Source organism: Rattus norvegicus, chromosome 3 (genome assembly GCF_021556685.1).
Source record: "Rattus norvegicus strain SHRSP/BbbUtx chromosome 3, alternate assembly SHRSP_T2T, whole genome shotgun sequence".
In the NCBI taxonomy this organism is placed as follows: domain Eukaryota; kingdom Metazoa; phylum Chordata; class Mammalia; order Rodentia; family Muridae; genus Rattus; species Rattus norvegicus.
Window position 1 is genome coordinate 136,917,217 of NC_141536.1, and position 23,437 is coordinate 136,940,653.

The 23,437-nt window shown below is 39.8% G+C and overlaps 1 protein-coding gene across 31 annotated transcripts; it reads right to left on the reverse strand.

Moving 5' to 3' along the window:
• Positions 1-1,613: 1,613 nt before the first annotated feature.
• Andpro-ps1 (androgen regulated protein, pseudogene 1) lies at positions 1,614-21,880 on the reverse strand. 31 transcript variants are annotated; one of them, XR_015684702.1, is made up of 8 exons: positions 16,678-17,036; positions 12,403-12,531; positions 9,610-9,705; positions 9,019-9,064; positions 8,731-8,844; positions 7,544-7,604; positions 4,323-4,381; positions 3,222-3,547 (listed from the first exon to the last, which is right to left on the reverse strand). XR_015684702.1 is itself a non-coding variant. In XM_087655230.1 (7 exons), exons 3-7 carry the CDS (start codon positions 12,502-12,504, stop codon positions 3,496-3,498), a joined length of 423 nt encoding a protein of 140 aa, XP_087511356.1. In that variant the 5' UTR covers positions 12,505-12,537; positions 16,678-16,787; positions 18,041-18,198; the 3' UTR covers positions 1,614-3,495. The 31 variants fall into 31 exon arrangements, 23 of the variants coding, with proteins under 23 accessions (XP_087511356.1, XP_087511358.1, XP_087511359.1 ...); XM_087655230.1 differs by lacking the exons at positions 7,544-7,604; positions 9,019-9,064 and adding an exon at positions 18,041-18,198 and having other exon boundaries at positions 1,614-3,547; positions 12,403-12,537; positions 16,678-16,787; XM_087655232.1 differs by lacking the exons at positions 7,544-7,604; positions 9,019-9,064 and adding an exon at positions 17,242-17,334 and having other exon boundaries at positions 1,614-3,547; positions 12,403-12,537; positions 16,678-16,798.
• Between the last annotated feature and the right edge of the window lie 1,557 nt (positions 21,881-23,437).

The following is a 23,437-nucleotide window of genomic DNA, read 5'->3' on the forward strand; positions in this document are numbered from 1 at the left end:
CACAAGGATAAATATTCAGTTCTTCAGAAACCATGTAGCATCATCTGGGTGTCATGAAAATACATGACATTTATGTATATGAGAGGAATTTAGAAAGTTATAAATATCTTATGTGGATGCTTAGGAGAGATGAAAGACTCAGAGGAGATCATCAATGTTGAAGTGTTATAAAGTGAATGAGAACTGGAAGGACCATTAGAGCATGATATGTGACTGAGAATTGCTTCAGTGCCATGGAAAACATTTTATTTTTTCATCTGAGTACTTTCTTGAAGGTACTATCATTCTGATAATATCATCAGAATTGATTAACTTAATCAATTCTGATCAAGTAATAACTAGAGTGGAAGAAGGAAGCAACAGCAGCATTTTCCTACCCCTAAATCTGTATCTACCTGTATGTCACTAGTGTCTATATTAGATATTCAATTGGTAATAATAGAAGGGATATGTAATGTTGTCCTAAACACTCAAAGCAATCAGGAACATGAAAATGCACAATCATGAGCATAGATGATTTGGTTTCCAGGCAGGAATTAACAATTCAGAATGGTAGATGGTAAATTTGCATACATCATCTTCTGTTTTCAAGTTCTAGTATTGTAAAATGGATTCTCATACCACATTAAAACACTTTGAGAAAAGAAAAATAAATTCATGGGGTCAGGTTCATTCTTATCTTTTAAAAATAAAACTGAGACATATACTTCAACTTTGAGTGTCCTCCATTATTAATTTTCACAAGTGTTTTCCAGTAGACGACAAACTGTTCCCTAGTGGAGAGAATTCTTCATACAACTGCATCAAACGTGATTTAGGCTTGATGAAACTTTTCAATGGTTAAGTGACTGCAATATAAGTATCAGGGCCTTATTTAAGATCCCCAGAATCTATGTAAACACAATGTAACAGTACTATCTGCAACCCTAGTAGACCCAGGGACTATGTAAGATCATTGACTAGCTTGACTCAATAAGACATGAGCTGTGTGTTAAGAAAGAGACTGGCTCATCTATTACAGTGAATACAATACGTAAGACACATGAAGTATTAATATTAGTAAATAAGTATATATGCAAATGTTTTCTGATTTTATTTTTCACAAATATTTCGTGCAATTACATAATGGTTTTACAAATAGTATCCTCTTTTCCTTCTATTCCATATCCCCTCTTCTCCCTGCTTCCACAAAGACGTTCCCATTCTCACCCACCTACTCCCACATCAGCACGCTGGCTTTACCCTACATTGTGGAAGTGCCCTTCAGAAGACCAAGGGCTTTTCCTCCTATTGATTCTGGACAATGCCATGTGCTTCAATATATTTTGCTGGAGCCATGGGTCCCTCTATGTGTACTCATTTGGTGGTGTTTTAGTCCCTAGGAACTCCGGTGGCATCTGGTTGGTTGATATTTTGTTCTTCCTATGGGGTAACAAACACCTTCATCTCCTTCAGTATTTTCTCTGAGTCCTTGATTGGACTTTTCTTATTAAGTCTAATGGTTGAGTTTTCTTGTATTTCTTTAAGGTATTTTTGTGTTTCTTTAAGGGCTTCTACTTGTTTACATGGGTTCTCCTGTCTTTCTTTTTTTTTTTACTTTTTCTTTTCCTTTCTTTGTAGAGAGTAATGGTTTATTTTGCCTCTCAGTCCAAGTACACAGACCCCAGGAAAAAAATAACAGAATAACGTCAAGGCAGATGATCCGATTACATTCACAGTCATAAAACACGAAGTAATAATTAATGCTCAACTTACTGTCTTCTTTTTTACTCTCCAAGACCCAAGCAAGGGAATGTTGCTATCCATAGTGTGTATGTCTTTTGAGACTCTTCTTTGCTGAAATGATCAAAATAATCTCCTATTTCTCAGGTTATTAATGATATAAAGAAGTTTCTCCTGTATTTCCTTAGGGGAGTTATTTATGTCCTTCTTAAAGACATCTGTCATCATTATGAGATGTGATTTCTAATCTAAATCTTGCTTTCCACTGTGTTGGAATATCCCGTAGTTGCTGTGGTAGAAGAACTGGATTCTGATAATGCCAAGCAGTGTAGGTTCCTGTTAGTTAGGTTCTTGTGCTTGCCTCTCACCATCTGGTAATCTCTGATGTTGTTGGTCTTGCTGTCTCTGACTGGATATTTTACCTTATGTGGGCCTGTAAGCCTATGAGCCTGTGATCCTAGGCATGTGCAAACTCCCAGGAGACCTGCTCTCTGTGGGCAGGTTTTGAGTCTTATGGGCTGTCAGACAGCCTTATCTCTGGGCTCAGATGGAGACAGGATGTGTCCTGTAACAATCTTCCATGTGGGTCCAGTAACTTGCATACTTCTGGAAGCTGATGGAGACAGGGGTGTACAGTCTTAGGCAGACCTGCGGTTCCTGCCCACCCTGTGCTCTAGGCAGCTTTCTTTTTGGATAGTCAGTGGAGCGAAAGTGGGGTCCTACCTGTGAGCTTAGGTGGAAGGGCCCTTCTGGCAGACCAGCTCTCTGCCAGCAGGTTTTGTATCCAAAGGCTGTGGACAGCCTCATCTCTGGGTGCAGATGCAGTTATACACAAATGTTTATATAGTTCCACCACATTGAATTATATGATTTAATTTTACAAATCCATAGGGGCACAGAATATACGTTTTCCCTTCGGCATCCTCAGATAATGTATAATTCTTAAAATTTAAAAATAGAATCGGCATGCATATTTATATATAACACAGGTGTGATATATACCAAATGGGATGTGCTATCTAGCATATTAGTTCTGTGCATACCTCTGTTGATATTTTCTCTCAGAGAACATTAGTTTTATATTCTCCTATCCAGAAGTGAGATGATTCTTTTTCTTTAAAGGTTTAAAACAACAGATCTTATACAAAGTCAACCCTATGAGTGATTTTTTGAGCTATAGATAGGATAGTAACAAAGGCCTGGCTGTGATTTTTGTGAATGTTAGTCATCCACATGATTCAGTTAGATGTTACTGTAACGTTGCTGTTATAACTACAGGGCATATCTTCCTTGAGATGGAAGATTATTCACTATATTTCAGTCTTCTTACATAGAAAGTAAGAGTCTTCATTTATACAGGAGGAACTGCAAGTGCCTATGAAACGTGGATATCATCACAGAGAATAGAACATACTTGACACAGACTTGTTGATAAGAGCCTCAGGGTTCTTTGCATTTGATTCCATTTACCCGCATTGCAGTTGTTCTCAGACAAAAACTCAAGAGGATTGGGAGTACCTTTATTGAGCAAAGCATAGGTTTTTCATGGGAGGCTTACAATGGTTCATTTAAAAGAAGTGTGTGAAAAGTAAAAGGAAGACAATTGTTCAGGTGTACATAACTGGACTGCATATCTCTGCGACTCCTGGCATCCAGACTGAAGGGTGATTCCATATTAGAGTTCCAGAACTATAATCAATGTCTGCAAGTGGTGGGTAACAGTCCAGTCAGGCTCAGAGTCTCATTCAGTATAACAATTGAATCTTACAGCATTCATATTTTGCTCATAATAATCAGGATACAGTTGAAAGTAACATATTTCTCTCTAAAAATGGAAAGAAATATAGATCGTTAGGGATATTAAAATTAAAAAGAGTATAATAATCCTGCTAAGTGAAATGGAAATGGTAACCATGTAAATGACACACTGGTCATCCCAGTGTCCTTGGGTCCCTGGATATTCAGCATAACTCTTCAGTGGACTATGTCATTGACAAAATTGTCTAAAGTTCACAAGATTTTATGTGAACAATCAAGAACTCATGAGATCCTGAATCCTGTTACACAACATGAGTCCCCAGGATCAGGGCCCATCTAGTTCTAGACCTTGACAATCATTAAGCATGGCACATGGAAAAAAATCAAAGAAGGGAATATTGATGTGAAAATAAGGTATGATACAAATATTGGAGAAGATAAGTGCTGCCACCCACAGTATCAGAGGAATCCAATGTGTAAGACAGCATCTGGCAGTTGAAACAGGAGTTCAACAAGAGGGATTAAAGTCATGAACATATGGCAGATCTTTTAGATGCACGGGACCAACCATGTAGGAAAGGTGATGGCAAGCAAGTAGGTTTTCTGGAGATGGCCCACCATTTTGCATAGCTGTGATTGGTGTGCTCTGAAAGGCATGGATCAATCCCAAAATAGCTTCTCACTTCTGATATTGCTTTCCTGCCACTATTACTGCTTAATAATTTCTGGGCATCATCTCACAATATTGAGCACAGATTCTTCATATCAATATGAAAACATTTTATGTAGTAGTGCTGTTTGAAGACTTCTTAGAATTTAATGAAAATGAAGGTACAACTTACCCTAACTTATGGGACACAATGAAAACTGTGCTAAGAGGAAAACTCATAGCTCTGACTGCCTGCAGAAAGAAACAGGAGAGAGCATATATCAGCAGCTTGACAGCACACCTAAAAGCTCTAGAACAAAATGAACCAAATATACCCAGGAGTAGTAGAAGGCAGGAAATAAACAAACTCAGAGCTGAAATCAACCAAGTAGAAACAAAGCAATCCCACTAAAATCAGGGACTAGACAAGGCTGCCCACTCTTTCCCTACTTATTCAATATAGTTCTTGAAGTTCTAGCCAGAGCAATCAGACAACAAAAGGAGATCAAGGGGATAAAGATTGGAAAAGAAGAAGTGAAAATGTCAATATTTGCAGATGATATGATAGTATATTTAAGTGATCCCAAAAGTTCCACCAGAGAACTACTAAACCTGATAAACTCCTTCAGCAAAGTGGCTAGGTATAAAATTAACTCAAATAAATGGATAACCATTTCTCTGAACAAAAGAGAAACAAGCTGAGAAAGAAATGAGGGAAATGACATCCTTCATAATTGCCCCAAATAGTATAAAGTACCTAGGTGTGACTTTAGCCAAGCAAGTAAAAGATCTGTATGATAAGAAATTCAAGTCTCTGCAGAAAGAAATTGAAGAAGACCTCAGAATATGGAAAGATCTCTCATGCTCCTGGATTGGCAGGGTTAACATAGTAAGAATGGCCATTTTACCATAAGCAATCTACAGATTCAATGCCATCCCCATCAAAATACCAATCCAATTCTTCAGAGAGTCAGACAGAACAATTTGCAAATTCATCTGGAATAACAAAAAACCCAGGATAGCTAAAGCTATCCTCAACAATAAAAGGACTTCAGGGGGAATCACTATCCCTGAACTCAAGCAGTATTACAGAGCAATAGTGATAAAAACTGCATGGTATTGGTACAGAGACAGACAGATAGACCAATGGAATAGAACTGAAGACACAGAAATGAACCCACACACCTATGGTCACTTGATTTTTGACAAAGGATCCAAAACCATCCAATGGAAAAAAGGTAGCATTTTCAGCAAATAGTCCTGGTTTAACTGGAGGTCAGCATGTAGAAGAATGCAGGTTGATTCATGCTTATCACCCTGTACAAAGCTTAAGACCAAGTGGATCAAGGACCTCCACATCAAACCAGATACACTCAAACTAATAGAAGAAAAAGTGGGGAAGCATCTCGAACTCATGGGCACTGGAGAAAATTTCCTGAAGAAAACCCCAGTGGCTTATGCTCTAAGTTCAAGAATAGACAAATGGGTTCTCATAAAACTGCAAAGATTCTGTAAGGCAAAGGACAGTAGTTAGGACAAACGGCAACCAATGGATTGGGAAAAGATCTTTACCAATCCTGCAACAGATAGAGAGCTAATATCCAAAATATACAAAGAACTCAAGAAGTTAGACTGCAGGAAGACACATAATCCCATAAAAAATGGGATTCAGAGCTAAACAAAGAATTCACAGCTGAGGAATGCTGAATGGCTGAGAAACACCTAAAGAAATGTTCAACATCTTTAGTCATAAGGGAAATGCAAATCAAAACAACCCTGAGATTTCACCTCAAACCAGTGAGGATGGCTAAGATCCAAAACTCAGGTGACAGCAAATGCTGGCGAGGATGTGGAGAAAGAAGAATGCTCCACCATTGTTGGTGGGATTGCAGACTGGCACAACCATTCTGGAAATCAGTCAGGAGGTTCCTCACAAAGTTGGACATTGAACTACCTGAGGACATAGCTATACCACTCTTGGGCATATACCCAAAAGTGGCCCCAACATATAACAAAGATAGGTGCTCCGCTATGTTCATAACATCCTTATTTATAATAGCCAGATGCTGGAAAGAACCCAGATGCCCTTCAACAGAGGAATGGATACAGAAAATGTGGTGCATCTACACAATAGAATATTACTCAGCTATCAGAAACAATGACTTTATGAAATTTATAGGCAAATGGATGGAATTGGAAAATATCATCCTGAGTGTGGTAACCTAATCATAGAAAAAACACATGGTATACACTCATTGATAAGTGGCTATTAGCCCAAATGCTTGAATTAACCTAGATGCACAGAACACATGAAGCTCAGGAACGATGACCAAAATGCGAATGCTTCACCCCTTAAGACTGAACTCCCAGTGAACTAGATTGTTGGGGGGAGGGCGGCAATGGGGGGAGGATGGGGAGGGGGACACCCATAGTGAAGGGGAGGGAGAGGGATTAGGGGGATGTTAGCCCAGAGACCGGGAAAGGGAATAACACTTGAAATGTATATAAGAAGTACTCAAGTTAATAATAATAATAATAATAATAATAATAATAATAATAATAATAATAATAAAAAGGGAACAAGAATACCCTTGGGAGAGAATAGGGAGGCGTAGTTTAGAAGAGAGGCAGAAGGATCACCCATTCAGAGCCTGCCCCACATTTGGCCCATACACATACAGTCAGGGAACTAGATAAGATGGATGAAGCAAAGAAGTGCAGGCTGACTGGAACCGCACTCTCCCAATCTCTCCTGAGAGACACAGCCAGAATACAGCAAATACATAGGCGAATGCCAGCAGCAAACCACTGAACTGAGAACGGGACCCTCTTGAAGGAATCAGAGAAAGGACTGGAAGAGCTTGAAGGGGCTGGGGACCCCATATGAACAACAATACCAACCAACCAGAGCTTCCAAGGACTAAGCCACTACCCAAAGACTGGACTGACCCTAGGCTCCAACCTCATACGTAGCAATGAATAGCCTAGTAAAGAGCACCAGTGGAAGGAGAAGCCCTTGTTTCTGCCAAGACTGATCCATGAGTTAACGTGATTGTTGTGGGGAGGATGGGTAGGAGAAGCCCATATATAAGGGGAGGAGGAAGGGTTAGGGGGATGTTGGCCCAGAAACCTGGAAGGGGAATAACAATCGAAATGTAAATAAGAAATACTCAAGTTAATAAAGATTAAAAAATAATAGTGCTTTTTAGATGAATTAATGACTATAGAATTCTTGATTCGATTCAATAATTTTAGATAGAAATTTAAGGAGAAGGTTTTATTTTCCCAGAAAGATGTAATAAAGTTAAAATCAAGAACAGTACATGCACCTCCTCATAGAATAATGAATGAATTATAATGAATGAAATGAGCTTTAAAGATTCAAGTAAGATGAGAAAGAAATTTGAGACATACCTTAGATCAATGAAAGACATTAATTCTAGGTAGTATCCAGGCATGATGCTAACAGTGTGCACTGGAATTTAGCAAGGACATGTGAAACTGTTGTTTTAAACTTATAATGAGTTTATAGAGTGAAACACTACTTTGACCTGACTATCTACAACCTTCCATAACTCCTTTTTTTGAAATTTCATCTGTGAGGTATATTCTAAAAAGCTAAAAAATACTCAGAGAAAAATAAAATGTAATGTGTAGTTGTAGTGGGATATTCTCTATTCACACAATGTTTATATTTACTTTTTATATAGTATATATGTATATCTGTCTGTCTGTGTGTATGTACATACATATGTATGCTTAATAATATTTATTATTAAAATGTATGTCTATATGTATACATGTGCACTTTTGAAGTTGAGTGGTTGTCATCAGCCAAATTTGTGTGTGTGTGAGTGTGTGAGTGTGTGTGTGTGTGTGTGAGTGTGTGTGTGTGTGTGTGTGTGTGTGGTGTATGCTTGACTTTAATTTTACACTTTTTCATTTTCTATGATTCACAAAAGGTTAATGAATTCCTAGGCTCTTACCTGTGTATCAAGAAATCCCCAAGTAAAAGCAGCCAAGTAACTAAGTTTCTTTTCCCAATACTCTCCTAACATCAGCAATCAAAAGTCAGAAACCATTAGCTTCTGGAACCAGAACAGTAAGAGATAGTTAAAGGCCAGAGGTCATGAACCTTTGGTCTGCTTATAACCACCACACCTCAGTACCTGAATGACTGTGTGGGGCTTTTAAAAGTAAACCTTGTAAATGATGGTGAGGTTGGGAATAAGAGACTCTCTTCTGACAAGCAACCATATCCACAACACTTTATTCTGTCAATGAGCAAAAATTCAATCATACCCTTGGAAGTAAAGTTCCCAGCAAATGGAGAATAATAATTGTTATGGACTTTTCCTCCTCATCTGTGCACAGTGCTACTTTAGAGGAATTGATGCACTCAACAAGTGTATCTATTTTTCTTATTGATCATCCCCACTTTCTCTCTATAAAAGTTTGCACATGATCTTTTCCTGTGCACTTCATTTATATTACCTTGCTGCAAGCATAAAATACTAGCACAAAACCCTTCTCAGATATTATACACCGGTCCTATTTTTCACAAGGTTTTTTCAGCAAGAGGGGTCACTTAGTGTTCATACCTTCAGTTCTTCTGTTTGTTCTTGGAAGGGACATTTGCCCAGATTAGACAGGAACTTCCTGCATCTGATTCTTCCAGGCAATGATATATAGTACATTGTTTCTCCAGGAGTCCGCTTTAGAAAAGGAACAGGATTAATTGTATCACTTCTCATTGGTAAGTTTCTCTTTGTAGTAGCTCTTTGAAATGGAAATAATTATTTTTTATCATTTATTTCAGCATTCTTTAGCTGCATGGATTATTCCTCACACAACAAATAAAACTTATCTTCATAGAAATTGTTTCCCACCTTACTGGTTGTTTGATTATGAGCATCTTTCATGAGTTGTCTTGTGCTAATAAGAAGAAGGAAACATGACAAAAGAGAAGAATAAAATCCATTCAGTGGAATTAGGAATGAAAGGATTATATCTGTGAGTTATAGTGTTGCCAGAAACAACTCTATACATATGGAAAATTTAAGGGGCAGCACTGGATACCTTTGGCCTGTTTGGGGCTCTTTTCTTTCATGGCCACACGGAAAGCTGCTGAAGCTCAGGTTAATTAATTATCATCTCCAAAGGAAGTGTCGTTGAAAAGGGTCCTCTAATCCAGAGAGGAACACCAACTTACAGAAGGTTTTCTGCTCAGTATGAAGAGTTCAATGGAAAACACTTCAAAATTCAAGTTTATGATTTGTGCACATACCCTTACTCTAACCCACAAGTTCTTGTATATTTATCCCCAGCTCTATCCCTTCATAAATAACTACATTTCTACACATTTCTCTCCAATACTCACATTTTCTCAAAATATCCATATATCTATACCAATGCATGAGCATAGTACCTCTGCCACCCTGCCCAACTTCTCAGGAGACAAGGCATTACCAAATACACACCTTTATGGCATAGAATTCCCTCTCTAAATGACATTGGTGGAAGTCAGACTCAGTCTTTTTACATGTGGTTTTAACCATTTCAATTTCTCCAATTTCCTATGAAGAAAGGAGCACAATTGTTTTGTAGTTCTGTATTTTTATTTACATGTATGCTTTAATTTACTTTTGTAGCTAACACTTTTATTTTGGATCCATGTCAATATTATTGCCATCTGAACACACACACAAACTACTTCCAACAGAATGATTTTCAGGACCTTTTTCTGTGTACATCTTTACTCTAAGAAATAGAAGAAATAAGACATCAACGTTGGAAGTCTGTGACTAACATTTTTCAATATTGTTAATAAGGTAGAACCAGCCTGGAATAGAAACCAAAAGGACAGGTAAGAACCATTCCCAATACATGATCTGCTCTGAGAAGAAGGGAGGCTTTAGAATGCAGCATGAATTGAATGATCCTATTAATTTCAGGATAAAAGGTAGTCACACTTTGCACCTCTAACAAGGTTTCAGGTTGGTTTGTTCACCTAATGATCACCATTAATACCTACATTTAACACAGAGCATCCCTTTCATTTGGTTTCTAATTATAGTTCCTTCAGTGGACAGGAGAATTTGGAATGCTACACACAAGGGGAAACTTCATCACAAATAAATAGAGCCTGTGAGTGTCTCAATTCTAAATTTGATCATTGATACTAACATATCTCATGGCATTTTAGTCACTTGTGCAGTTAACAAATTGGCACTTACATATTCATTGCGGAGGGAATCTCAGATACATTTCCTGGAAGAAACCAAGCTAAAATAATAGAATTTGTCCTTTGAAACCATGAGTAAGGACAATTTTCCCTGGAATGATGCTTATCCTGTGTCTACATTTCGACTCAGGTATACACTGAACAATAGGCATCTTTGTTATGTGTTTGGATTGCACATTTTCCTTTTTTGTAATTTTATAATTTTAACATTTACTCAGGTTTTTGGAAAGTCTAGTATTTGTGCCTTGACTAACAAATTGGCTGAGTGTAGTATGTTTCAGGGGTTGACTCTACATTGCTGAATGATATAGCGTACAAGGTGGTCATCCTTCACAGTTGGTTACTAGTTGCATCGGTCATAGGTCCTAATGTTTTTTTTTTTTTTTTTTCTGCAAAATTAGGACTCTAGTTCCTAAGTGCTGCTCCAGGATCATTCCAAGGTCACTAGAAAAAAGGATGTATAATCTCCAGGTTAATTTGAAAATACAAGCCTACAAATTCCATGCTGGGAATTGCTCAGATGACTTTACCTGTCCTTTAGAGGTCTCCATACAATTTGAAATTTGGCTCATTGTGCATGGTTAATTATTATTATTTTTTGGATGTAATAAGCAAAGGCGAGGTTTATTACGGAGATCTATTACGGGGATCTCCAGGCTGACACATATCCCGTGCAGGAGACAGAGGTATCTACCTGGACTTTTAGAAGCAATGGATTTTTATAGGGTGAGGAACAGGGGGATGGGGAGAGTCGGCTCGGCTGTAAGTGATTGGCTCATTCAAACATAGCAGTGAGATTACAGCACAGCAGAAGAGTACGTGCTGACTGGGGCATTCGATTTTAGAAGCCAGGGGCTTATCAGGGTTTGAAGGACATCTGGTTAAAGTGTGGCTCTGAGTAAGCTTGGGGAGGTGCCCTCCTGTCAAATGGTTTGGTTTATGAGTCAGTCGAAATAACTCGGGCTGGTTCCTGCATTCCTTTTCTTTATCTTTATGGTCTGTTAGTCCGGGTGAGGCTGCCTGGACTTGTGTTTCACAGTGTTTAGCCCTGAGTCTGTGAATTTTGAAACTTATTCTTTTAACTTCATATTTTTGAAACTTAAATCTGTATAATTTTCCTTTCATTCTCCTCTTCTTCTACTAAGTAATTCTAATCTTAGAATTTTGATATCAAGTCTCGTATTTGGTCTCACCAGTTGTCCTAACTGACTGGTACTGTTGTCTCAGAACCATCAACTGAACAGTACCCACGCGATTTTTAACAAAAGCAATTAACCTGTTTGTCATGCAGGGGCCAAAAACTAAAACCAAGAAAATTATTAGTAATGGGCCAGCCATAGCAGAGAGTAGGGTAGTCATCCTAGGAGACCGAGTGAACCAAGACTCAAACCAACCTTGTTAAGTGTCTCTATCTTTTTGTAGGAGTCAAGCCTATTCCCACACCTATCCCAATGGAACCCAGGGCAAACATGTTGAGTGTCCCTCTAGGTCCCAGCTCTCAGCCCCAACAGCTAGTATGCGGCTGGTGAGGGCTGAGAATTGACGGCTGTCAGAGTGGTCAGCAGCACCAGGTACGATCCTTTCTAGTGAGGCTCAAGTGTCTGGGCTCTGTGTCATCGTATGTAGCTGAGTCTCCGACCTGGAACTGATGAGATGTCTCAGGGGTCCCTGGGGTATAGGCTGTTGCCAGCTGTGACCAGACTTCTTTCTGTATCACCTGTAGGTCTTTTAGCCTGGCATACAAATCATTATTACTATGACATGTTGGTTCAATAACATCATCTAATACAGCTGAGGCCCCATATAAGATCTCAAAGGGGGTAAGGCTGAATCTGGAAGGGATATTTCTTGCTCTGAAGAGAGCAAGAGGGAAGGAGTGCCACCCAGTCTGCCCCAGTCTCCATGGTCAATTTGGTCAGGGTCTCTTTATAGTTTTATTTATTTACTCTACCTGTCCTGAACTTTGAGGTCTGTAGAAACAATGTAATTTCCAATCGACCTCTAAATACTTGGCCACACCCTGGCTTACCTTGGCAACGAAAGTCGGGCCGTTGTCTGACCAGATTACCTTGGGCACTCCAGACCTGGGGAAGATTTCTTCCAGTATCTTCTTGATGACTGCCGAGGCCATCTCTTGCTTGGTGAGGAAGGCTTCTATCTATTCCTAAGAAAGTATCTACAAGCACTAGGAGATACTTGAGATCATATTTTCCTGGTTTTATCTCAGTGAAGTTCACTTCGACTTTTCACTAAACTCTCTAGGTCTCTTTGCCCTGTTTGCTTGCTACGCATTCACTTATTGACATACCTTATACTTTTTACTGTCTCTCTGCCTAAAATCTTAAAGTCTATTACATACACCTTAACTATTTGGACAAACTTTTTTTTTATTAACTTGAGTATTTCTTATATACATTTCGAGTGTTATTCCCTTTCCCGGTATCTGGGCAAACATCCCCCTCCCCCCTCCCCTTCCTTATGGATGTTCCCCTCCCAACCCTCCCCCCATTGCCGCCCTCCCCCCAACAGTCTAGTTCACTGGGGGTTCAGTCTTAGCAGGACCCAGGGCTTCCCCTTCCACTGGTGCTCTTACTAGGATATTCATTGCTACCTATGGGGTCAGAGTCCAGGGTCAGTCCATGTATAGTCGTTAGGTAGTGGCTTAGTCCCTGGAAGCTCTGGTTGCTTGGCATTGTTGTACATATGGGGTCTTGAGCCCCTTCAAGCTCTTCCAGTTCTTTCTCTGATTCCTTCAACGGGGGTCCTATTCTCAGTTCAGTGGTTTGCTGCTGGCATTCGCCTCTGTATTTGCTGTTTTCTGGCTGTGTCTCTCAGGAGCGATCTACATCCGGCTCCTGTCGGTCTGCACTTCTTTGCTTCATCCATCTTGTCTAATTGGGTGGCTGTATATGTATGGGCCACATGTGGGGCAGGCTCTGAATGGGTGTTCCTTCAGTCTCTGTTTTAATCTTTGCCTCTCTCTTCCCTGCCAAGGGTATTCTTGTTCCCCTTTTAAAGAAGGAGTGAAGCATTCACATTTTGATCATCCGTCTTGAGTTTCATCTGTTCTAGGCATCTAGGGTAATTCAAGCATTTGGGCAAATAGCCACTTATCAATGAGTGCATACCATGTGTGTTTTTCTGTGATTGGGTTACCTCACTCAGGATGATATTTTCCAGTTCCGACCATTTGCCTACGAATTTCATAAAGTCATTGTTTTTGATAGCTGAGTAATATTCCATTGTGTAGATGTACCACAATTTCTGTATCCATTCCTCTGTTGAAGGGCATCTGGGTTCTTTCCAGCTTCTGGCTATTATAAATAAGGCTGCAATGAACATAGTGGAGCACGTGTCTTTTTTATATGTTGGGGCATCTTTTGGGTATATGCCCAAGAGAGGTATAGCTGGATCCTCAGGCAGTTCAATGTCCAATTTTCTGAGGAACCTCCAGACTGATTTCCAGAATGGTTGTACCAGTCTGCAATCCCAACAACAATGGAGGAGTGTTCCTCTTTCTCCGCATCCTGACCAGCATCTGCTGTCACCTGAGTTTTTGATCTTACCCATTCTCACGGGTGTGAGGTGAAATCTCAGGGTTGTTTTGATTTGCATTTCCCTTATGACTAAAGATGTTGAACATTTCTTTCGGTGTTTCTCAGCCATTCAACATTCCTCAACTGTGAATTCTTTGTTTAGGTCTGAACTCCATTTTTTAATAGGGTTATTTGACTCCCTGCGGTCTAACTTCTTGAGTTCTTTGTATATTTTGGATATAAGCCCTCTATCTGTTGTAGGATTGGTAAAGATCTTATCCGAACAGTTGGTTGACGTTTTGTCCTAACCACAGTGTCCTTTGCCTTACAGAAGCTTTGCAGTTTTATGAGATCCCATTTGTCGATTCTTGATCTTAGAGCGTAAGCCATTGGTGTTTTGTTTAGGAAATTTTTTCCAGTGCCCATGTGTTCCAGATGCTGCCCTAGTTTTTCTTCTATTAGTTTGAGTGTGTCTGGTTTGATGTGGAGGTCCTTGATCCACTTGGACTTAAGCTTTGTACAGGGTGATAAGCATGGATCGATCTGCATTCTTCTACATGTTGACCTCCAGTTGAACCAGCACCATTTGCTGAAAATGCTATCTTTTTTCCATTGGATGGTTTCAGCTCCTTTGTCAAAAATCAAGTGACCATAGGTGTGTGGGTTCATTTCTGGGTCTTCAATTCTATTCCATTGGTCTATCTGTCTGTCTCTGTACCAATACCATGCAGTTTTTATCACTATTGCTCTGTAATTCTGCTTGAGTTCAGGGATAGTGATTCCCCCTGAAGTCCTTTTATTGTTGAGGATAGCTTTAGCTATCCTGGGTTTTTTGTTATTCCAGATGAATTTGCAAATTCTTCTGTCTAACTCTTTGAAGAATTGGATTGGTATTTTGATGGGGATTGCATTGAATCTGTAGATCGCTTTTGGTAAAATTGCCGTTTTTACTATATTAATCCTGCCAATCCATGAGCATGGGAGATCTTTCCATCTTCTGAGGTCTTCTTCAATTTCCTTCTTCATTGTCTTGAAGTTCTTATTGTACAGATCTTTTACTTGCTTTGTTAAAGTCACTCTGAGGTACTTTATATTATTTGGGTCTATTATGAAGGGTGTCATTTTGGACAAACTTTTTATCTAAGTGAGTCCATTTCTGTATTTGGCAAAGTGAGTCTTTTTTTTTTGTTCTCTGGGGAGTATAGCTTTCCCCTCAAGTGTGCCATTGTCTTTTTTTTTTTCATTTAAGCAATTTTGCCTTTTCTTCTGTCGTACATTATAAGTGAGGCCATCCCTTAGTCCAATCCCAGTTCCCAGTGGCTGTCTCCTGCAGGCCTGTAACCAGGATAGGCTCCTGCATAGCCATTTCTTGAGCCACTTGATCTGCTTTGTTACTGCCCCATGTCACTGAATCTCTTCCCTCCTGATATCCTGAGCAATGAATAATACTCACGGTTGTTGGCTTCATCAGGTCATCCAAGAGATGGTAAAGACATCTGCGGCACTTATGTGCTGGGGGGTTGGGGTTCTGCCATTCCAGATGACATTGTGTTGTCCACCATGGCAGCACCCACTTATCTCTGACCTTCATGAAGAGAACTGTTTCCGTCTGTGAACAAGGTCCTCGGCTTTCAGCAGGGGTCAATCAGCCAGTCGCAGAGGTCTTTCTTCCACCTATGGGCTTCTGCCAGTACTTGACACTCGTTCTATGGTGGCTCCAGGTCTGGATTGGGCAGCACGGTGACCAGATTGCCCCCAACCAGTGGAGAATCTAGTCCATGGCAGCTGACCAGTGGTCCCATCCTCTGGGACATTTTATTCAAAGGCAAAACATCAGCCACTCTATCACAGTTTAAGTCCTGGAATGGGTGATAATTGTTAGTGCCCGGCTGGCAGGAGTGACGTGTTCCAGGCAGAACAGCACTAAGCCACACATCTCCCAGCATCAGGTACTGGTGCACTGAGACAGGTCTTAAGCTCCACATACACAGTCTGCAGATATGCATACACATGGCCTCACCCAGCCAATTCAGCCCACACAAGCCATTTTGGAGAGCAAATTTCTTATGAGCAAGGGATAGGGGCAGTCAGGGATGACCATGAACTAGTGGGTTACCCGGCCCACGCCAAGGTCCACTGTTCTTCGGGCAGTTCATAAGTATCATTTGTTGTTGGTAGTCCCCTGTACTCATGGTCTTTTGCTGGACACTAGTCCATTTGGACATAGGAGCACAGAGTGTTAGGCCCTCTGCATTCACAAAACAACTGGGCAGGCTTTCCTTCCATCTTTGTGCATAGTCAGCACTCTAGGACCAAGTGGCTTGCCTTTGGAGTCACTGGAGAGGCCCCTCTTGTTCTTCCTGTGGCAGTCCTTGACCCAGTGTACTTTTTCTTTGCATTAGGCACACTGATCTTTAGCCAGGAATTCTCTTCTCTACTGTCTTCCTAGGTTCCCTAACTACTGTGGCCAGTATATGTTCCTCTCTTGTCTTTTATCTCTATTTATCTCTCTAACTTCCTCTTCTTTTTGTCTCTTTTCCATAGCTTCCTGTTCTTTTCATCTTACTTCTTTCTCTTTCTCAGTCTCTCTGTTCAAATTTACTTTCTCAGTAACTTATATTAACTCTCAGCAACTTAGCTTAACCCTTTAAATTTCTGTAACTTTCTCTTCATATACTTTCCTTATCTTAGCCAGATTGGTGGGGCTTTTTCCAGCCCCTTGGAGATCCACCCTTGGAGCCTGGGGGCAGACCCGGAGCACTCCCTACCTTCAGGGGTATTGAAGTCAACAGTCAGGAGTGAGGGCCTTCCATCCATGTCTGGAACATTCTTTCTGGCCTCTAGTAGGATTTTGTCTTTCCTCAGTGGTAAAGAAGACCTGTAACAGTTCTCAAGTGGGATGGTGAGAAAACAAGAAGGGAATCTAGAGAATAGAGGTCCACTGAAGAGGACAAATAGCATTTAGTCACACCGCTAAACTAGGAGGCCTTTTTTGGACAAAAAGGCCATTGTAAATATAAGCACAAGCTTTGTCTATGAAACAGAAAGGCGAGCAGAGGGGCAGCCTATCTGTTACCGGCTGCCTCTCTGGACTTAGATTTTCCCTTAAGGAGTACCTCTCTTCAGTGTCAGCTTGGTGGCTTTGCCTCTCAAGTAAACCAGCCTCCAAATGACACTAGGCTTCTAGTAACAACTAATAACAAAAGGATGGAGGGATGGTTAGAAACTGGGTGCTAGATACTAAGCAGCTGACAAAAGAATTGTAACCAGTTCACCTGGGGCTTCCTGTCTCTTACATCTAATAAAGAGATTGTTAATACTATAGTACCAACCTTTAATAAAAAAAAACAAAACTATAGCTCTCCCCGTGTCTCTGAATACCAGGACTACAGTAGTAGTCCTTCACCAAGCTGTCTCACTTGGCTAAAGGCCCATGGAAAAGAAAACATTAATCCTGACCTTGGCCACAGCCAAAGCCTGAATTCTAAATTTTGACTAGCAAAACAAAGTTCTTCACAGTTTGTTGTAGATTCTTTTTGAAACTATTTTAGGGGCTTCTCTGCTCCCCAACCTGGGGCATCTCTCCTTGGGGAGGAGGCTCAAGAGAGAAAGATAAAACTCCTGGCAGAAAACAAATTCTCTCAAGCAAATTATTTTCAGCTTTTAACTTAAGCGCCAAGAGGACCAAGTAAAACTCTTTGACAAACAAAGCAAACAGTTCCATGATTTCAAACACAGTCGTCAGTCCAAGATTTTAAACACAGTCGTCAGTCCAAATTCAAAAACGAAACAAAAGCCAAAAAGACACTCGACAATACCACAGAAAACAAACCAGACAAACAAGTCCAAGACAAAGCATCCTATAACCAATTTCCACAGATGCCTGGTACCTTCAGTACCTGGCCCAAACTGCAGTTTAACCTTAGCCACTTCTGGGATGAGATGGACCATCTGATTCCACCTCCCAAGAGGATTCCAGAGTGTCCTCTTTCCCTAACGTCCTTCCAATGGTCCACCATCAAAGACAAAGGGGTTGTCACAGTCTGCCCCATGGCAAAGAAAAAGAACACCAAACACAGAAACAGAATACAGACAACAGACACTAACACGTCCAAGCACACTTGTCCGCACCTATACTTAAATAGGCAGCCGAACGCGACCTCCGACGGAGTGGGATTCCTCATCCACTCCCGCCTAGGTAAAAGGAGCACTCCATTTCCTTTGTTTCAGAAAACCACAGTCAGGTCCTCCTGACTGCCCACAGTCGGGCTCTCCCAACTGCTCTCCTCCCATGGAACGTCTTCCAGGGGCTTCAGCTTGCGGGAGCCAGATGATCCTCACAGACCTCAAAGGCAGCTGCACCGAGTAGGGATACACATCCACTCTCCTAGCACAGGGCAGGAATACACATCTACCCTCTTAGCACAGGGCAGGAATACCCATCCACCCTCTTAGCACAGGGCAGGAATACCCATCCATCCTCTTAACACTGACTGGTACTAAGACACACACATATACACACACAGCAGAACCAAAACAGACAGACACAGATTGACCAATGCGGCACTGCTCACACACAAACACTCAGACAAACATCCAACTCACCTCCAAGGGGTCTTCAGAGTCTGGGGTGGTCGCGAAGATCCCGGACGAGCTCCCAAATGAAAGATCCTAGCTCGAGTCTCAGGATGGTGCGCCCCAGAAAACACCAATCCCGGACGAGTCCCCAAATGAAAGATCCCCGAAGAGAGACCCTTATTCAAGTCTTGGGAAATCGTGGACCCCAGACACAGAGAGACCATTTTGGATATAATAAGCAAAGACGAGGTTTATTATGGAGATCTATTATGGGGATCTCCGGGCCGACACGTATCCTGCGCAGGAGACAGAGGTGTCGACCGCATGGTGAATTTTTATAAAGCGCACACATGCACCTTTTGAAATATACCCTTAAGTTCTTTTTCTGTAGGTTCTCACCTAGCACATTTAACATCGTTTTTTGTGTCTTGCCATTGTCAATCAACTTTTTTGGGTTAATAGCATCTGCATCTAGCCTAGAAGAAATGGCCATTTTCCACTGTGGAATAGAATCTTACTCAATATCTATATTAGAAAACTTTCTCAGGTTCTGTATGTAAAGCACAGCTGAACAGAGAATGTGGGAGCCATAGTCTGCCCTGGTTGTCGATGTCAGTGGTCATATACAAGAAGGAAATAAGTATGATATTATCAGAGCAAGTACAATGACTCTTCATTTTCCAGAAAGAAATATTTACTATATAGAAAATTCCATAGTTTGCTGAAGTACACAAATAGTTATTATCATGAGATTTGGAAAAAAAATATTGACATAAACCCACATACCAGAAGCCCCTTGCACTACATGACAGTGAGGAGGATGAAGCAAACATGGCCACATGTAACACTGGACAGAAAGGAGGCAGGATCAACAAGGATGCTGTGAACTCATAATGAGTAGTATGAGGGAAACTTCATTTCCCATAATAATAATTAGAATTAGGCTATCTAGAGATTGCAGTAAGGAAAGATGCAATTAATAAGGCAGAAATACCAAGTTTGTTCCTGTTCTCCCATCAATGTAAAAAGATATTTAATTAACCAAAGGCATCTATGACTTCCATATATACAGTGACAAACTGGCTCCAAACAATACACATGTACAGACACACACACACTCGCGTGCGCATGCAGAAAGACGCACACACACACACACACACACACACACATACACACACACACACACACACATAACTGAAATACTTGAAAGAGTATGAAAACATTCCTTCTTCAATAATAAATGTTTGTGTTTCTGTTTGTCCTATTGTATGGTCCTTCATTAAACAGTGTACATTTCCATCTGGTGTTTAATGTCATTTAGCCAAATTAGAGGACACCTTATGTTAACTGTGAAATAGAAAAATATTGTTTCCTATTTACTTCCAGCAAATTTAAACAGAATAAGATGTAGAGCTCCCACCGTATGCTAGCATTTTTTGTTTTGCAGGATTTCTGGTCTGTGTGTGGATACTATCTCTTAGGAGTTCTTTGAAATCAGGTAGAATAATGCAATTCTGAGAAGGCATTTCAGTACTAAGAATGCGTCATTCTATCTGTAGTGTGATAAGACCTTCCATGAGCCATCTGTTTCAGAAAATGAATATTGTATATTGGAGATAAGCAAGCATGGTTACAGAAAAGACTGTAGTAATAGACTAAAAAAAAGGATAGTGCTACACATGGACAAATCAACACTGTCTCTCACCCTGGGTGAAGTACTTACCCATATGTGCATGATGAATGACTGATTTTTTATGTTGCTGAGATATGTGTCATCACTGTACTTGTTGTACAGAAATTTGAAGACATCATATACATCATTTAGTTTGTTTTTTCCATGAAGTTTCCTTTAAAATATTCCCTACCTCCCATGGTACTTTTTGCAGTTGCATGATTGAAGTTCAGAAACAGTACAAAGATGGCCAGTAGGAGCAGTGTTCCACATAGGGTTTTGCACATTTTCTTCTCAGATATGAAAGGGGAGCTTCAGAATAGAAGAGGTTTCAAGATGCCTGGGAAGTAAGTACACTTCTTTTATCTTAAATGCTGAACCTCCTATTTAGCCACACCTTCCAAATGGAATCCTCTTTTTGTTTACCTCACTATCCTTATTCTTGCCAACTTCAATACCTCTAGTACACTTGTTACTTCATGTATACCCATTTAGGATTTCTGCCACTTGTCTGACTTCTCAGCTTAGACCTTCCCATCACTAGACCTGGCTCTCCTCCTCTGCTTTCCAATATTGATTTTTTTTTGTTATCCCGAGTGGTAAAACATTTATTGGACCTGGATATCAAAGTAGAAATTAAATTTTTATTTTCCTTGGAACATTCTAAATGGCATTTTTGAGTTACCTGTTTCACCATAGTTCATGGGTACTTTTGAGCCCTTGTTTAATATCTGGTATTCCTCCCTTGGCTCTTCTGTCATGTGCTGTAGGGATTTCATTCTCAAATTTCTGGAGAAGTATTTTGTTTGCTAAAACTACTGTGGTAGCCATTATTGTAGAAAGCTTACAGTGTTAGTTTTGCAGGACTCCTAAAAGACCCCTATGAATTTAGATTACAAAGGTCACAAGGTCCTAAAGGATATTTCTAGGGCAAAGATCTGGGATCTAATGATAGATCTTGGGGTATATTGTATCAGGGAGTCCCAAGGACACACTGCTTGAAACCTGTAATTTCTATTTAAAACTTGGCACTTGAGATTTTAAAACATAGAACTATTTTCATATTATAATGTTTGGAATAGTGTCCACAATATTAAAATATTAATATGTAATACCAGAATCAGCTCTCCACTTGGGAATGTCTTTGAATAATTTCAAATGGTTGTGCTTTGCATAGTGGTAAAAATGAAATTTTATTTTCATTTATTCATTTAACTTAAATTATCCTTCATTCACGAATTCTTTACAATAGTTTGCCTGTTTAGAATCTGAGAGTTAAAGGTTAATTTACTTAAATTAAACTAAATTATCTTATCATTAGTTTTATACTATTAACTTAAGACTTTAGAGAATATGGTGAATAAAACACCTTAATATGTGTATACCAGCCCCAGTTAATGCCCTTAGGGAAGGTCATCTGAGGGTATCACAAATATTACCCCTAGAAATATTACCTGAAGCAATTAGTAATTAATATTTACCCCTCCTTCCAATTTGCACTTGTGCACAGATTAAACCTAGGTCTCCTGCTCCCTACCTACTACAACAGCATCCAGAATAAGCTTGACCCCCAGGTACTGTGACACACCAAGATCACAGGTGACACCACAACGTCTGTACCAATACTGGGTCTAACTTGGTCCCTCTGCGACATGGAGAACACAGGAATATTGCCTAAACAGAGGCATGCATCCCTTCTGGTTTGCAGCTGTGCCTGGAGTGTTCCCAGGGATTTGGGTCCTCACCAATTCGTATAAAACTTAGAGGAAGCTTGACTCCTGGTAACTCAAACACACCAGAATAATAGGATCTCATAGGCAGCATGACTCACAGGAAATCTGACATACTCAGGACAAAAACACCAAATGACAGAACAAAGAAAGACTATTGAAAGTAAGGAAGGGGTTGGGGATTTAGCTCAGTGGTAGAGCGCTTGGCTAGCAAGCACAAGGCCCTGGGTTCGGTCCTCAGCTCCGGAAAAAAAAAAAAAAGTGGTAAGGAAAAAAGATCAAGTAACATATAAAAGCAGACATTACAGAATTACAGCTGACTTCTAAACAGAGATTCTAAAAACCAGAAGAACTTAGGCAGATGTCATACAGACCCTAAGAGAAGACAAACGCAGGCTCAGGCCAGTATACCCAGCAAAACTTTCAATCATCACAGATAGAGAAACAAGATATTCCATGACAAATCAAAATTTAAACAATATATTTCCTTTGTTAATACAGTCATACAGAAAATAAACAGAACTAAAAGTCCAATACAAAGAGGGGAACTACCCAGAAGAATATGCAAGAAATTAGACTTCTGACAAGTAACAAAAATAACTAAAAAACATAATTGTACCTCTAACAACAATATTAACAAGAATCAACAATCTTTGGTCCTTAATATCTTTCAACATCAATGGACTCTAATCCACACACCCCAGAAGACATAGATCTGAAATCTTTAGAAGAAAAAAAGATCAAATACATCCAAGAGGAGTAGATGGCAGGTAATCAAACTCGTGGCTGGAATCAACTAAGTAGAAACAATTAGAACTATACAAAGAATCAACAAAACCAGGAGCTGGTTCTTGAAGAAAATCAACAAGATAAGCCCTTAGTCAAACTAAGTAGAGTACATAGAGACAATATACAAATTGATAAAATCAGAACTGTAACTAAAGACATAAATCAGAACTGAAGAAATTAAAAAAAAATCAGATCCTACTGCAAAAGCATATACTCCATGATAGTGGAAAATCTAGGTGAAATGGATGATTTTCTAGACCAATATTAAGTATCCAAGTTAAATTAGGATCAGACATACCACCTAAACAACCCCATAACTCCTAAAGAAATAGAAGCTGTCATTAAAAGTCTCCCAACCAAAAAAGCACAGAACCATATGGTATTTGTGCTGATTTCTTTCAGACCTTTAAAGAAGACCTAATACCAATACCTGTCAAACTATTCCATCAATGGGAAACAGAAGGAATACTACCCAATACTTTCTATAAAGCTAAATTTACACTGTTACCTAAATCACAAAGACCCACAAATAAAGGACACTACAGAACAATTTTACTCATGAATATTGATGCAAATATACTCAATAAATTCCTCACAAACTGAATTTAGGAATATATCAAAATGATCATTCCCCATGATAAAATAGTTAGGCTTCATCCTAGCGATACAGGGATGGTTCAATATATGGAAGTCTATCAACTTAATCCATTACATAAACAAAGTGAAGGGAAAAAATAAACATAAGATCATCTTGTTAAA